A 17,544-nucleotide genomic window follows, 5' to 3' on the forward strand; every position below is an offset into this window, starting at 1 on the left:
ACACTGGGTTGCAGTGTCATTTTTTTCCCCAAAATATACTTTATTTATAAAATATGCAGTAATACCACTGGAGCATGTCGTTACCTTCATTCACTGTACTAAGCCATTTAATATATTCACTCATACGAGTGTCAAAGTCACCAATGTTTTATCCCCAAAGGTTTCATCAGTGAAACGTTTCAAAGACCGTTACACAGCTTCTCAGCTGTAGAACCTCATATTGTGGTCTTTCCCCACAAGACCTTTGCAGTGGCTGTATCAACCATCAGTGCATCCCCCAGCACCTTGGAAGGCACCAGTCAGCAGCCTGTGGACAACTCCTTGCACAGGAAGATCAACAAGTTTTGGACAGACCAAAGTGCATACAGTATTTCATTCCGTTGAGGATCTTCCAGTAACAGTCGACGTTTCTCTCAGTATTCCTTCCTGGAATCATGTTGCACAGATGCTTCACAAAGGCCATTGAAGCCCTTTCAAGGGCTTTTTAGCAAATGCATAAGACAGTCATCCACCTCCTGCAGTGTCAAATTTTGCTTGATAACACTCATCGCCTTGGGACAATTTATTTCGAATTGCTCAATCCCATGCCTGGAATCCTTGTTCTTCCTTCTTTATACATATTATGCCATTTAGTTCATATTTATACATTTTTATCTTTAAGTGTAGAAATTACATTGCGAAGCACTAGAAACTGTAGATGATTTTTGAACGTCTGAAATAATTGTCTACCAAAATCGGTGTTCCTCAAAGATTTCACAGGGGATGCGGCGGTACAACCTCTGAATTTCTTCGGGGTGATTGGTTCATCAACTGCCAATCAATTGTACTTCCACCAGTAGCCAGTACTTTCACCCGCCTTAAAACAATGACGTCCATCTGGACTCTCAACCCAACGTGCTGAAGGGTAGTTTCCGCCCTTGCGGCACTTCTATTGGTTCAATTCCGCACGTCAGGTTGAGGTTCGGCCTGTGCATTGGTGAATTGGTCTGTCAGAAGGAGAGACTTCCGGTGAGCAGGTTGGCTCTGCAAGTTGTCCTCTACGGCCATGAAAAGAGAGGGGAGTAATCGGGGTCGGTGAGTGAGGAACAATGGACGTTGTCGGTAGATTAGTCGTGAAAATGATTCTCTATGCCAATGACATTAATCTCCATTTAAAATTATGTCTTAAGTTTCCATTTTAAGGTAGATCCTGCCATTCCACAGACATAGGAATGGGTTTGGAGAGCAGCTCGACAATTTAAATATTAACGTATGAGGCATTAATAAACAGAATGAAATCTTTCTGGATTTCGTGTTGGAATTTGGTTTATGTTCTGTTGGGGTGGGAGATGATTGTGGTAAAGTAGTGATTTGTTCTTGGACGTTGATTGGTAGCTTTCGATGGAGTTATGCGGGGGTTGATGTCTTGGTGTGAAGTTTACTGCTTGGTATGCTTTGAGTGTCCTGCCCATTGCCCTGTTCACACACTGCCCTTTGTGTGGTTGTACCTCCAGTTCTGCAGTTGTTGAGATCAATTGCTTAAAAGGTAGAAATAAAAGCAGAAGATGCTAGAAATGCTCAGCAGGTCAGAACCTGTCAATGACCTGAACCATTAACTCCGTCTCTCCACAGATGCTGCCTGACCTCCTGAATATTTCTCACATTCTCAGTTTTTATTGCAGATTGTAGATCTGCAGTTTGTATGAGCTTTCTTTTAGAATCTTTAAAATTTAATTTAACATGCATATTTTGGTTATGAGAATGTCGAACTGATTGTTATCTGAAGTAGTTATGGTGAATAGTATAGATGTGATTAAAGAAGAGACAGGTACATTAATACAAAATCGATGCAACTTGTTTTGATGAAGTATGATGGGAGACTGTTCGCATTGAGTATAAACCATGGCATGGACCACTAAATCTGAATGCTCTACTTCTGTGCAGTAAAATGGTTCGTAATTTCATAAATTTAGATCAGTTTGACTCATTGTGGAATGGCATTGATTCTTGGACATCAGCTCCATGTGATAGAACTGAAAAAAAAATGATCTGCAGTATCAGCCCTGATTTAGGACTGTTAGCACCAGTGGATGGAACACTTTGCTATTTTGTTTGCCTTTTGTGAATGTGATCGTTCTCAGGTCAGATGTTGCATGCTGGTCTTGAGAGAATGTGTTTATTTGGGGTCTTTCAATCTATTTCAGGATGTCTTAAATTGTTTCACGAACATTTATCTCATTTTTGATGTAGGTATTTTTGTTTTCAAGATCTAACAAGATTGAAGAAAAGTTATTGTTTGTCCTAGGTTCTTTTATGTCCACCTTATTTGGGAATGAGTCCTTGGTTCAGTGCCACAGTATGCCTAATGTGGCAGAACATTGTTAGTGTTCTTTCAAGTTTTAATATGTAAAGTCCCTAGAATGGATCTTTGGACAGATTACCATCTGAGGTGAGAGGCTGATACTGTGGATCACTTTTATCAGTCCTATCAAATCAATTGGTAAAATATAAAGGATTACAGTGCAAAATGGAGCATTATTGTCTTTACTAGAGCAACACAGAATTAATCAACTGATACAGAATTAATCCAGGAACCCCCACATAACTCCATCAAAAGCTACCAATCAACATCCAGTTAGGGCAGTATAGTGACCCAGGTTCCATCCTCACCTCTGTGTGGAGTTTGCATGTTCCCTTTGTGACCACCGGGTTTCTCCAGGTGCTCCCATTTCCTCCCACATCCCAAAGACAGGCAGCTTAGTAGGTTAATAGGCTGTTGTAAAGTGCTCCTGATATGAAGGTGAGTGGTTGAATCTGGACAAGTTGATTGGATGTGGTGAGAGTAAATTGAAGTGTATGACTGGTATAAATGGGTTTTTGTTGATTGTCACAGACTTTATGGGCAGCAGGACCTGTTTCTATGCCGTATGACTCTAATCCCATTCTTGCCTTTCTCCTTGTTTCTCCACTCTGCAGCAAATATTTGCCAAGTTTTTTAAAATTTAAAATACAATGGTTTCTATGTAAACTAATGAAATTTTTCTTAGTACCTTCCTTTGCTGTTTTTTTTATTAATCAATCTTCATGATTGACCCTAGTCAAATTAATAATCACTCCATCAGTTCGATACAATATTTAAAAATAAAATCCCTTCTCTGGAAGAAACAGCCCTAATATCTCAGGCTCCTCCACATAACTGGTTTTTGATTCTTGGTGAATCTATGCTGTTCTTGGTCTGCGGTTTAAATTTTAAAAATAGACTTGTACTTCTGAAGTACCTTTGTGACCTTGGAATATTTAGACAGCTATGTGGCCAGCAAAGTACCATTTTTGAAGCAGAGTCACTGTTGAAATGTAGGAAAAGGGGCAGCTTGCTTGAATGTAGCAGAGTCCATTTCTGAGATCTGTCATGGATAGATTACCACGTGGACAGAGGAAACAATTCAAATATGTGCTCAAAATCTCCTTGAAATACAGCATCAGTGCTTGTTCCTTGGAATCTTTGGCCCTTGTCTATTCAAGGTAGAGAGGAAACATTCAAGTGGCATTGAGTACCTTGGGTCCATGTATCAGAAGTACACAGAAGTCCTTCATAAACAACGGAAGGAGTATACCATCTCACAAATTATCCACCCACCTGCTCTATCAGAGACCTTCTGCCTCATCTCTGAAAGAGTCTGTAGTTCTCACATCTAGCTCAGAACCCACAAAGAGTGGAAACAAGCTATCCTTGATCCCAAGCAACTGCCTCAAAAGCAAACTCAGATACAGCAACATGATATTAACCAAGTTTTTTTTTGGTGTATCTTGTTATCGAGAGGAATATTGTCCAGGATACTGGAGATGACTCTCCTCTTCAAAGTTTTATGTTGGAATCTCCAACATTCTGCATTCTATCAGTTCATCTCAGGGGCATCAGCTTAGGATTTTTGTGCTCATCTTTTTCCTGTCGTAAGGGTATCAAGAACAAGAGGACATAGGTCTGAGGTGAGAGGAAGAAATTTTAAAGGGGATTTGAAGGAAAAATTTTCAACACAGCATGGTTGATATCTGGAATGTGCTGCCAGAAGAGGTGGTGGAATCGGATATAATTGCTGTATTTAAGGGGCACCCAGATGGACACTTAAATAGTTTAATAGTAGTTAAATAGTTTGTCCCCTTTGACTCTCACCAATTTTTACCAATGCACCATAGAAAGCATCCTACCTGGATGTATCACGGCTTGGTACAGCAACTGCTCTGCCCAGGACCGCAAGAAGCTGCAGAGAGTTGTGGACACAGCCCAGCGCATCACGGACACCAGCCTCCCCTCCTTGGACTCCATCTTTACCTCTCATTATCTTGGTGAAGCAGCCAGCATAATCAAAGACCCCACCCACCCGGGACATTCTCTCTTCTCTCCTCTTCCATCGGGTAGAAGATACAAGAGCCTGAGGGCACATACCACCAGACTTAAGGACAGCTTCTACCCCACTGTGATAAGTCTATTGAACGGTTCCCTTATACGATGAGATGGACTATGACCTCACGATCTACCTTGTTGTGACCTTGCACCTTATTGCACTGCACCTTCTCTGTAGTTGTGACACTACTTTGTACTGTTACTGTTTTTACCTGTACTACATCAATGCACTCTGTACTAACCCAGTGTAACTGCACTGTGTAATGAATTGACCTGTATGATCAGTTTGTAAGACAAGCTTTTCACTGTACCTTGGTACAAGTGACAATAATAAACCAATACCAATAGGCAAGATGTAGGATCTGGTCCTAACCTGGTCAGGTGGGTTTAGTGTAGATGGGTAAAAAGGTTGGCATGAATGTGGTGGGCTGAAGGGCCTGTTTCTGTGCTATACAACTCTATGACTCTCTGCAGTAGGAGTTGAAACTAATTTGCTAACTTAACTGGAAATGTAATCCACAGAATCTTGCTTAACAGTCAATTGACTTTTTTTTGGGAAAGTGTCCAGAATTGCACAGAATACACTAACTGTTGACCAATTCTTAGCATCTTATTCCCTGTTTTTTTTATGGAGTTATTGATCTGTATTTGCACTTTGTGGGAATCACATTGAATTGAACCATTTGGTTTCTCTAATCATGGATCAGATAAGGTGTTAAGCTCCTTCTTCATTGTTGGAATGTCATACCTCAACATTGTTTTATAGTGGACGCAGCCTGAGTCCCATAAGGATATTCTCTGTAAGTTAATGGTGAATTGGGGGCCATTTGTGCTGTTGGCCTATAAGTAATGGGCATTAGATCAAGTTCAGTGGGGATGTTGCAGTTGTTAAGGAGCTATCATGACCTTGGGGTATCTGAGAGCATTTTAAAGTCAATGAAATCTTTTTGCAGTGCAGCCACTGTTGTAATGTAGAAAATTTGGCAGCTCATTTTGTGCACAGTAAAGTAATGATCAGTTTTTTTTTTACTGAGTACAAAAGAGACTGCAGATGCTGGAATCTGGAACAAAAAACAATGCTGGAAGAACTCAACAAGTCAAGCAGCATCTGTGAAGGCAAAGGATGCAAGTCGACGTTGAGACCCTGCATCAGGACTGAGAGGAAAATATTTTAGTGATGTTGATTGAGAGAGATTGTCCAAGACCATGGAGGATTCATTTTACTCTTTAAATATTGTCATGGGATCATTTTACATCCACCTGAAAGGTCTGGGGAAGCTTCCGACACTGCAATGCTCTCTGTTCTGCATTTGAATGTCACCTTTGATTTTTGTGTTTCAGTCTTGTGTTGTTGGACTTAAACTCTCAACTTTCTGATTCAGAGGAGAGAATGGTGCTGACTGAGACAAGACTGAGTTAAACTGTCCTTCATTGTAAGTAAATGAAAGGACCAGGAGGTGCTTGCTGATTCTGATCAATAGTTAACCATTGTGGTAAAGCCTGGCTACCTGACCTTAGCCTGACTGAACCTAACCATGCGTTGCTTTTAGTTTGGTTTGAGTTTGGGGGGGGGAGGGGGGAGAAAAAGTCCTTGAGAGTGGGTTGGTTTGATTTAGCCATGGGTGGGTCTTGTTCAGGAACTTTTAATTTTATCCCTAACTAGACCTTTTCTTCATAGTTAGTGGAGGAAGTGATGAACTTGATTCATGTCTTGGTTTTCTTTGTCTTGTCTCATCTCACCAGTGTGTAGGGTATTATAATCAGTTAAAGTGGTCACCTTAGGGTTTGAACTCATTGCTTCTCAGTGATGTAGCATGTTAGTGAACTACCTTGCATTTGCCTTGGCAGCTGTAAAATATGTCAAGTACAGTATACTGTCAGCCATCCAGCATCCATGGGGAATGGAGGTGCTGGGGAATGGAGGGTGCTGTTTGCATAATTATACTGGTTGCATGAGAATTGCTCAAAGATATTAGTGCACATTACATGCTAGTCTGTATTAACCTTGAAATAAATTGCTGATGAACATGTCATCACCTTGCCTTTCTAAATAAGTGTAATGCTGTATTTTAAGGCTTAAATAGCATTCATGCAAAATACAGCAAAAATAAATCAAAGGAATGAGTGTAGTCGGCATCACATGAAGTGCCATGTCTTTAAAGATGATGTTGCAACTAATCAGCCTACAATTGCATTGCCCTTGTGTACAAATGTAACTAAACTTAAAAATATCTTTTCATACTTATTTTGCGTAACACTTGAAATTTTACTGTCTGAGCTTATTTTCATTTAAACAAAAATATCTTGTGTTGGCTATGCATAGATGCAAAGGCTAGACTAGCACCTAAACTAAAATCACTTGATTCTAAACATCAAAAAGGCAGTGCAATTTATTTGTGTTCTAGACACTCTAATGGCATTTCATCAGATTCAACAGCACTTTTTTGTGAGTCGAAGTCAAAGGCTGACGAGACTTGGGCTTACTAGCCTTCTTGAATAGATCCTTTATGTCTGCCTTCTGTCATGAAAAAAAAGTATGAATGATGAAGGTGAAACTTCATGAGGGCTTGAGCATTGGAAACCAGGTGCATCAAATCCAAATTTATGTTTTTGAAAAAATGTTATGAAATTGTTTACTATTCTTAGAAATTTTTGCAGTTGCATGAGAATTCTGAATGCCTAAATACTTGGTAAACAAGAGTTTACTGTACCAAAATTGTACTCCAAACACCCAAAGATATTTGACTAATTTTAAAATGACTGTTTTCCCTCATTGCATTAACAGGTGCAATTGTTGATGTTTACAATTAATTTTAGAGTATGCAAAATGAGCTCAATCTCTACTCTGTGCTGAGCTAGTCCATCTCATTTACAGCAGTAATAGGAGAGATGCTTAACTTCAGCACCCTATGTTAGAAAGGAGGGTGGCTCTACCACTGTATGAAGTTTTCAGTTGTTATGCAGTGACTTTTCAAACCAAATTGAGAACCAAAAATGTGCAACTATGGAGTAACTTTTCATGACCTTGGGACATTGAAATACATTTTAAGGAAACAGCTGCCACTTCTCTTCCAGGAATGTCAACCTTGAAGCTCTGCTCCCCTTTACAACAGGATTTCTGTCTACCTCTTGTGCACTTAAGTGGTTTCTGTTTTCCTTTTGGTCTTTGCTTAGCTTTTCTCTTTCTACAGAAACTACTGGATCTGGTGGGCATTTCCAGCATTCCCATTTTGGTTTCAGGCTTTCGGAACAGCTACCAACTGTCTTTCCCAGCTTTTGATTCTAATTCTTTAATTAATCTATCAACCAGATGGCTCCATAAATAGCAGGATCACCTCGGCAACCTTGGCCTCGCTATATCATAGATATTCCCTTTGTCCATCCATCCTTCACCGCCCACCCACTCCGCAACTTAAAGCTAACTTGTTTTCTCTCTTTCCCAATTCTGATGAAGCATCTTCAACTTGAAACATTAACTCTGTTTCTCATTCCACTGATGCTGCCTGACCTGCTGAGTGTTTGCAGCATTTTCTATTTTTATGCCACCAAATGATAGTTTAAAATCAGATTGAACAATAATTACTCCTTCATTCCTTTTTCTCTCATGTCCCTATCTAGTTTTCCCTAAAATGCATCCCTTTCATGTGGCATTTTGTTTTGTGGTTATCATGTAATTTGATTAGTTACTTGGGAGTTCCTAGTTCTTGGCTGTTTGGAGTACATTGCCTTAAACAGATAACAGATTGAAGAACAATGGATGATCAATGATATTGTAGGCATGCTTAAAGTGAGGAGCATATTTAGCTCGGCATCATGAATGCTGTCAGCAAGTTCATTACATGGTTGCAGTGTTTTCCATGAACTTTCATGTTCTGTTCATGTCAGTATCAAAATCCCAGAAGGAGTTGGGCTGTTTGTACAGGTGTTTTGTAATTATTGACTGTACATGAGAGGCAATCTGCCACAGCACATTGGCAAGTAAAATGCTTTCCATGTATTCTGGATGGCCTAAATTGATTATGACTAATTAGTAATTCTAAAGTTTAGTTACTGTTGTAATAACAAAAACTTACATTGTTTAATGTAGTAAATTGCACTGAAATGGATCACAGGACTGTTATTGGATAAAATTTGTCACAAACTGATGTTAATAACGAGATGGTCAGCGAGGAGTGACTTTGCAGTGACTAGTGCACTCTAAAGAATGTATAGGATGTGCGTGGCATTTGTTACAGTTAAGCAGCAACATGTGCAGTAGTAGTATTATGGGCTGTTTACCACAGACAATTCTTAGTAATGTAGTTTGCCTATGTGAAAATTGGTCAGGATTATGTTCAGTTGGTGGGTATGCACTTGGGGATCACCTGAGTCTGGGAGCTGTTCAGGCTTGGTTTTAGAGCTATTTATAACAATATCTAATTCCCTTGTTCCTTCACAGCACGAAGCACGTTTGCAGCTATTGTTTGTTCTCTATAAATTAACAAGGTGTAATTTAGTTCTTAGTAATTCTCCGCCTTGACAAAATGATTATGTTGGGTCTGGTGTCTGTTTTCTTCAAGCCACATTTGCTGAATTGCTTGACTTCTTTTACTTTCAGACTTGCAGACCTGCAGATTTTTTTAAAAACTTAACTCTTGAAAACTGTTTGTTAATGTATTTAATAAACTAACAATTTCATCAGAGGGAAGAAAATCTGCTGATACCGGCATCACAAGCTGCCTCGTTATTGTCTCTTTATGTCAAACTCCCAGTTAAGATGGCTAACCAGTTGGCTACTCTGACTATGCCATGTCCTTATTAACTGATTAATAAGAAAAAAATATTTTCTTCTCCTATCCCTCCAAACAGTCAAAATAAATGTTGGAAAATTCATGAATAATTCTTTTCTATCATGTAGACCTTTTGCAAGTTCTTTCAACCCTATTTCCAAATTCTGGCAGAGCAGATGCAGAGCACTGGAAGCAAAAAACAGCTGTGGAACAACACAGACGAAAGTTATTCTTTTTCTGTATATGGTTATTTTTTTTATATGAGCAAATTGTTTCCCCTGCCCCCCTTACCAAATGTTTATCCAATTTTCCCTGTAGCATAAAATAATGTTTGTAGTTTTACAATATAAAGTAGAAAATATCTAAGATGCTCTGCTGCAGTCAAATCATGCAGAAATAGACATGAAGTTCAAGGTGTTTTTTTTTGTTGATGGGTGACTGGATGCTTGGTTGAAGAGGTAGGGAAGAGAGTTGGTGCAGGAGCAGAATGACAACTGAGAGAGTTAACATAGAGTCATTACCTTTCATCTTTGAAGATTGGAAAGGAAGCATCTGAGGTGAGATGTGCACCTTGCAAGGCAGATCATAATGGATTGAAGGTAGTTGACCTTCTCCTTTTACAATGTCATGTACCTTGCATCAAAGGACGGGGATCAGTTGACGTTTGCTTCTCATAACTTGGCATGCAATTTGAGCTACTTTATTAAATTACAGCAGCGTAGTTGCACTAGCCAGCAGTATCCCTTAACTAGGGCTGGTTTGTTTCATTTAATTATTATTAGATTTTCGTCTTTGGAATTTTACTTTTATGCTGTCCTGTTAACTTTGAATTTCATGAAGTGGAACTTAATGTCATGCATATTTCCTGTTTCATTTTAGACTGAGTAGGGAACTCTCCCATTGGTGGTCATGCTACTAGCTGTCTAAGCCTAATGTTCTTGAATTTCCTCCCTAACCAACTTTTAAAACACATTATTTGGACATTCCTAATATTTCCTCCTTTGTCTTGCTATCCTTTTCTTGTATGATTAAATGTTGGTGAAGCACTTAAGGCTACTTTCTTCTGTGTTTAAGGTCCATGTGATTGCATTATAGTTCTCAATCTTTTTAGGGCAACTTTCACAACAAAATAACCTTCTTACTTTGAGTAACTATGCTCTAGTTAGACAGAAATAACTATTTTTTCAGCAGGAGTTCCTCAGTTCCATGCATCAGCATCACATTTATTTATGTTCAGTTCTTGGATATCAATATAAGAGCTAGAAATTGTAACAGTTCTACTTCATAACTTTTTTTGTTTCATTTTTAAACAGGATCTAATATTTATTCTCTGTCAAACCATGATCTGAAATTTCCAGCTCTGAGGCTGAAGATGTCTGGTGTGAATGTGGCAAGTGAGCCTCGTGCTTTGCCTCAGGTACTTTACAGTAATTTTCTTAAGGTATTCTTTGCATTATTTCAGCAACGTTACTTTAAACCTTGTTAGTAACCAACCCTAAACCTTGACATTAGTTACCTCGTTCTAACCAATTTAAACATGTGACTGTTAACAAATGGTCTTCTTTTCTCTTTACTCCAAAAGAGGATACATTTTATTAGTTGTGCCCCTTTGAGTCAGACTATTGAACATGTTCAGATTACAAATAAAGCCTCTTTTTATCTTTGTGGAAAATTGGGAAATGTGAAAATAATGTTGGATTGGGAAGTTATTGATTAATATTCTTGTCACCATTCTTTTGAAATAGCAGTTACTGATATTGGGAATCTTCTTTCCTGGTGGTATCCTGTTGACTTGGCTTAAGTCATTTCAATAAACTCCTTCATGTTACAGTATGTGGTAGAGCTGCTGTTGGTTTTCAACTTTGTACTGTTTGCACCTGCTAATAATTAATCAGCTGTATTTTAAAGAATAGCTTCACATCTTCCTTGTATTCATCCTGTGTTCAATCCATGGTGAATTGCTTGTTCTCAACATGTCTTTGGATGCAGGAAGAGGGGAAAGGAATGCACACTGTGTTGGTGCTCTATTAGTGAACGTCTGGGACAGTTTCTTTTGGATAATTGCCTTTCTTGCACTTGACTGTACAACTTGAAATATTGAGTCAGTCAGTTCTGGGATGTTTAAGTTGATTGTTTTTTAGTAATTGTACTTTAGAGAGAACACAGCTCATTTGTGAACTGTGATGGGAATGTTAATTTGAAAATTTGTAGATTTTTCTTGGATTTATTGGTGGTGGAGGGGTTGTGAAAGGATGTAATTTCACATATTACAATCTCTATTTATGAGCGCTACATAAGATTGTGGTAGGTAAGGCTCAGGAAGATCACTGGTCTTAATATTGGTAAAGTGATACAAGTCAATAAAGATTCTTACAGATATGCTGAAGTAGTGTAAATGAAAGTGAGTGACTTTTTTTTGTATTTAGTCCCTGACCAGCTTTTTAATCTTGACCATTCAAAATCCTCATCTTCTTTTCTCCACGCTACCCCCCCGCCACGCTACCCCCCCACCCCCCCCCCCCCAAATCCCTCCATGGCCTTGCATGAAACCTGTGCAGCTCTTTGCCCCCAGTCTTCTGTGTAACCACTTCCAAATCTACAACACTCATTTAGCTCAACTGTGCCATAATATACAATGCCGAGAATAATAAACAACAGTATCTGGTTTCCTGATGGTTAAGAGTTTTTCCCTTAATTGAGTCATTTGTTCTTGTCTCTCTCCATGAATTTGACAGAAACTAAAGCTCTGTTCTCTTAAACTTCCTTGTAACCTTTACTAAGAGTGACAGGAGTTGCAATTCATTTTGCTAACTAATCTGTTGGTCAGTGTTGTTTGCAGATACATACTTCCTTGTTTTCTGGAATACTATTGACTTAGGGTTAAACATTCTTGTTGATAAAGCTCCTCTTCTAAATGTCATCCAAATTCTGACTCATTTCAGTAATGAGTGACTTTCATCATTTCTAGCTATGTGTAAGTGAAAACAACTAAATTCTTAATCATATTGCAGTTAAACCAGACCTTAACCTTGAATGTAAGTGTACGTGGGGATATTATATCCTACAATAGTTATTGTATGCAGCCTACATCATAACCACAGAGAGTGAATGGTAGAGATTCATTAGTCTGATGTTAGATTTAAAGTATTGAGGCAACAATTTTCTATAGAGCAGAGAAAACAAGTAGTTTGAGAATATAAAAATTATGGTTCGCTTTAGCATGAATAGGAAAAAGTAGATCTCTGGTGAGTCAATGAAGACAAGTCACCATTTTAAAAGTGAGTTGAGTGTTTAGGAGAGTTGTTAAACCATAGAGTGCTTGGCTACAGAGAATAATTGCAGCAGAAACCATTGGCTCATCAGAGGGAAAAGAACATAGGGTTTGTATTTGCATCAGGAGAGAATCAGGATTCTAGGGCAGAAAGATTAAATTTAGATCCCTGCTGCAATGATGTGATGAGCCAAATGGCCCTCTTTGGGGTGTGAGCACTTAAATTGCAGGCGTAATTATCAGGCTATTGGCTCATGTTCATTTAATTTTTTTTTCTCTTCTTGCCACCTATGGTTTACCACTGGTGGCCCATCCAGTAAGGAGGACTTGAGTCCTGGTACTTTTGGTGTGTGCCTGTGTGTGTTCCCACCCTTGTAATCCCTATAAAGAACTGTATGGCTTTTCCTTGGCAGTGAGTTGGAGAAATAAAGCTGGGTGCTTTTATTTGTGCTTTTAATCCATCACTCCATTTTAATTATTAGTTTTTTGTATTAACCTTGAAGGAGCAAGTGATTAAAGCACTGATGCTAAGGTGGCAGATCTAATTGGCATTATGTATTAATCAGCTGCTGCACCATGGAAATTGGAATAAGCTGCAGAGTGGGTCTGTGGGTCTATGGCTTTGGTCATTATCCCCACTATACCTTCTGGGTTTCCAGTACAGAATTTGGAAATACAATGAGAAGTTACCAGCAGTGGCCCATCCCTACCCCAACCACCTCAGTTTGCTGATCCTTGGTAACTGACAGCACAAAAATCTCAGCAACCAGATGCTTGCTTTGCAGACTTACAGGAGCAATTAACCAATGTGCACAATGTCGTTGAGAAGAACAGATGGGGCATCCATTATCCAAGCCCTGGCGATGACTGTGGCTGAGATTCCAGTTTTCCTGTACTCTACGTTTGGACAGGTATGTTTTCATCCAGTGGGGCAATTCCATTGTTGCCTTCCATTTTGGGGGGGAAAAAGGCAGGTTAAGGAAGAAGAGCCTTGACTTTGTGCCACCACCTGTTCTCACAGGTGAATTGCACATCGTACATGATTGTCTTTGAAGTAGGTACGCCAAGTTTACTTTTTGATTTCTACTTAATTTTGTGTTTATTGTTGCAATTTTTAAAATTATATTTCCTAAATATGGTATTGTGGCCAGTTACCCTGAACTTCCAACCCTCATTTTATCAGTACACAGGTTAATTGTTCTCCTTCCCTTGCTGACAGACCAGTTGCAGCAGCTCCATGCTAACACTGTCCAACCCCTATGAGGCCAAATTGGACTAACTCATCATAGACCAGTATCAAACTTGGATCTACCCATTTCAATGTTACATCCAAAACCTGGCACCAGGAGTACATCATAGTCACTAATAAATGCAATAAATAATTTGGAAGAAACTTCCTTTATCTGCAGAGTAGTGAATATATAGAACTTGCTATTTGCAAGGTGTGGTTGAGATAAATATTATAGGGTAAATTAGATAAGTTTATGAGAAAGAAAGGAGGGAATATTATGGAATGAGATGCAAGGAGCTTAAAAAACGGGAACGTCCTTTCATTCAATGGCTAGTTTCTCTGCTGTAAATTCTAAGGAATGTATTTTAGCTGGTGAGACTTTGCACAATGGTGGGAGGTGCAAAGGGCTAATTGATGCTATGAGCATTATTAATTTAGTGGATCAGAGATTGTATAATATGTCGCAAATAAATAGTAGTTCAAACTGTTATTAACTAAAACATTATAGTATTTCATGTGAAATATTAATTAGATTCTACTCAAAAATGTTCAGTGGAAAGTAGCCATTTCTCATTTTCTAACTTCCATGGTGCCAGTTCTCAAATCCCTTAACACCTTAATTCCAGACTGATTCCTCTGAGTTGTTAAATTTAATGCACCAATGACCTATGTTTTTTGTTTAGTTAAATTGTGCCAAAATTAAGATCTAGTTAAGTGCTTATTTGCCAAAGTTCCACAAAGATGCATGAAATTATTCCCACTAATTCTGTTGAAAATCCATGCAGCTAATGTTGATTACTCTTTCATCCTTTCCTCTGGGCTGTTTGTTACATAGTTTTGCATTTTATTGCATTGATAGCATATAAATGAACCATTGAACCATTGCTCCTTCCAATTCTGTTCACTTTATTATATCCAACTAGGAAATCTTTCAATGCATTTGTCCCTCATGTTCTTATCCAGCTTTGTTTGTTGGATCTTTCCTGTTTGCTTCAGCCATACCTTGCAGTAGCAAGTTCCACATTCTCACTTTTCTTGGATAGTTTTTCAACTAAGTTTGCCAATTTTGACTTGCATTTTGCTATGCAGTAAACTAACAAAACACAAAAATTAATCGAAACAATTCTGTTATTTTTTATGCTCTTGTATCTGGAACACAATATCTAAAATTAACTGTTGTCATTCTTCTTTGAGGTTGTTTTGAATTTTAGTTTTGAAATTGGTGAGTGGGGAAAAAGTCATGATATTATGCTTTCAATGGGATATATTTAAACTTGGCATTCTGTTAAATGCTAGTTAAAGAAAATTACAAGGATCTTTAACACCTAGCCCGAGGAATCCAATTCCACCTGGATTTACTATTTTATCTGTGTGGCCAAATGCTACATTGGCTGACTGCTAGAAACTGTTCACCATCCTCTGGGTTCCTAGCTCTCTCTCCTCTGGGTTCCTAGCCAGAAGTTGTGAGTGAAGAAAAATAAAACTTGAAAACATAAGTTTGTTCCTCACTAATGAACTGTGAAAAGTATTATTTAAAGGTACTATCTTTCCAGCATCAACCATGAATCTGGTACACTTTGCAGAGTAGAATAATCTGTTGGGAGCTAATTGTTTGCTGCAGTCAATATGCAGATCTTGCAATTTTCTCATTTTTCTGTTGAACCCCATGGATGTCTGGTTAGGTCAGCTATGACAATAAAGCAGTGTGAGCTCTTTCTTTTCCTTTGGTCCATAGTTTATGTTAAAAAAACTACTACTCTTTTCTTTTTAAATTGTTTTTTTTTTAATTGCTCCTATTTTTACTTGGAGTTGTCTCCTTGATGGAAATTCTTCTGTTATTTTATAGTTGGCTGCTGATTGCTTAACCAAGTGGTAACATGTAAGCTTAGGTTATGAGTGTTTAGTTCTCATTAAAGAAAGACGTGGTGGTGGTAGTAGTAGGACATGGAATTCTTTTCACCACAAGTACAGGTGGCCAGAAGGGCACTATTGTACCTGTGCTGGCTCTCTGACTAACTGTCTAATTAGTGGCATTTGTCTGCAGATTTTTCCTTTTGAAATAGATTGAATTTGCTCAAATTCCAATTTTTGACTGTGTCTTCTATACCAGAACATCCTACATTCTATGAGCAAGAATTCCTTAATGCATTTTGTACTACATAAAAATCCCAAACTCTGTTCTGACAAAGGTGCTTTGATCCTAGGTACCTGTTTCCTTTTTTCCATAATGACAGTGGTTGATCAAGATTTCCAAAAATGGAACTGGATTAGGTCTGTCCAAAGTTATTTCACAAAGGACCTCCTAGTAAACAAAGAAAAACTGATTTCATCTTACCAGTATTGGCTGGATTCATACCTAAGTTTCAGAGGCAATAAGCCATTTATGTAACATACTTTATCACTTACTCCCATCCTTGAGAACTTGCAAGTCTCTATGGTTCAACAGTTCACTACCTTAGCTGAGGCCATCATGGAATGAGTTTTTTTTTCATCCAATGCACAATTCTCGCTTGTTTTTGGTGTCAATTTACAATGATGATTTATAAGTCCACTGGGTTGGTGAGTCTTGAGTTGCTGATTTGTGTGGGTGGCGACAGTTATTATCAAATTAGAAGCAGAGTTGCGTCTGATTTATTTACCATAGATTCTCTTTGACTTCCACAACTTTCCTCTGTGCTGTCATTTGAAATTTATGTAAATGCATCAAATGTAATCAAAAAATACCAATTTAATCAAAAAAAACTTGGCTTGCCTACTTGATTACCATGCATGTGTGATTTCTTTTCTTTAAAATTTTAAACTGAATGTCTTGTACATTGTCTTTTAAATTTCAGAATAATAGAAACCTTCATACTTTGTTTAGTTCATTCTCAATGGATTTCTTTCAATCTCAGTAACATTTTAGAATGTTTCAAAAAAAGGATCATGTTGCAGATCAGATATTTATATGGAGAATTTTTTCCCCCATGCATAATGTGGACATTGCAGACAACATGTATATTTATTCTCCGTCTTTAGTTGCCCATCAACTGAGAAGATCATCTGGGCAGTTAAGAGATGATGACTGTCAATTAGACTCCTGGGACTTCTCCGCATAACCACTTAGGACTGTTTTTGCATGTGGAAATTTGAGCATGGCTTATACCTTTTGTTAGAGTCAATAAATTGGAGAAAGGTAGAATACAAAACCAATGGTATAGATTGAAATGTTTGTCTCACTGAAGATGCATACATGTTGTAACTCAGTGGAGCATTACAATATCCTGAACATCTGCTTGTATTATGGATTTTGGTGTCGTCTAGGAGATACTGAATGCAGCACTGTCAAAGTGCTGTCTTTTGGATGAGATGTTAAACTGAATCCCTATCTACCCTTGGGCATAAATGATCCCAAGGCACTTCTTGAAGAAAGGAATTCTCCCTTGTATGCTGAGCAATGTTCTTCATTCTGCACTAATTTACCTCATTGCCATTTGCAGTAATTTACTGTGCATACATTAATTATTATAACTGCATTTCAGAAGGAGGTCATTGGACGTAAAGCAGCTTAAAATGCTGAAGAAATGTCAGATGGTACATACGTGTAAATTTCTTTTGTTTTATTAAGTCATAAGAACACATAAAACAAAGAAATGTGGGGAACCAGTGCAGATGTACATTTGGAAAATGTACCTTTGAATAAGAGGAAACATTCTCAATTGGGTGCTTTTGACAAGGCTCTTACATTTGTAATCAGGAATTTGTGAAAGTTAAAATATAACCAGCTTTATCTATTGAGCTGCTGGTCCACAGTTGGGCTAGGAAGTCCTTGGGTTTGATCCCCGATTTGTGCTGTGTCAGCTGCTTTTAGCTGAAGTACTGTGATGGGGGTGTTGCGATTGGTTTCAGCACT

The 17,544-nt window shown here is 38.3% G+C and overlaps 1 protein-coding gene across 3 annotated transcripts in view; it reads left to right on the top strand.

Annotated features, from left to right (window-relative positions):
* The first annotated feature begins 1,009 nt into the window (after window positions 1-1,009).
* The window catches only part of miga2 (mitoguardin 2), a 47,172-nt gene continuing 30,637 nt past the window's right edge, over window positions 1,010-17,544 (top strand). Inside the window, exons 1-3 of one of the 3 annotated variants that reach the window (XM_052036978.1) lie at window positions 1,030-1,074; window positions 10,464-10,567; window positions 13,207-13,332. In XM_052036978.1, the coding sequence (XP_051892938.1) occupies window positions 13,228-13,332 (105 nt within the window). In that variant the 5' untranslated portion in view covers window positions 1,030-1,074; window positions 10,464-10,567; window positions 13,207-13,227. Of the gene's footprint in view, window positions 1,075-5,072; window positions 5,182-10,463; window positions 10,568-13,206; window positions 13,333-17,544 lie in introns of those variants that run through there. The other 2 variants (XM_052036979.1, XM_052036980.1) reach the window with 2 other exon arrangements.

Source organism: Pristis pectinata, chromosome 23, assembly GCF_009764475.1.
Source record: "Pristis pectinata isolate sPriPec2 chromosome 23, sPriPec2.1.pri, whole genome shotgun sequence".
Classification (NCBI taxonomy): domain Eukaryota; kingdom Metazoa; phylum Chordata; class Chondrichthyes; order Rhinopristiformes; family Pristidae; genus Pristis; species Pristis pectinata.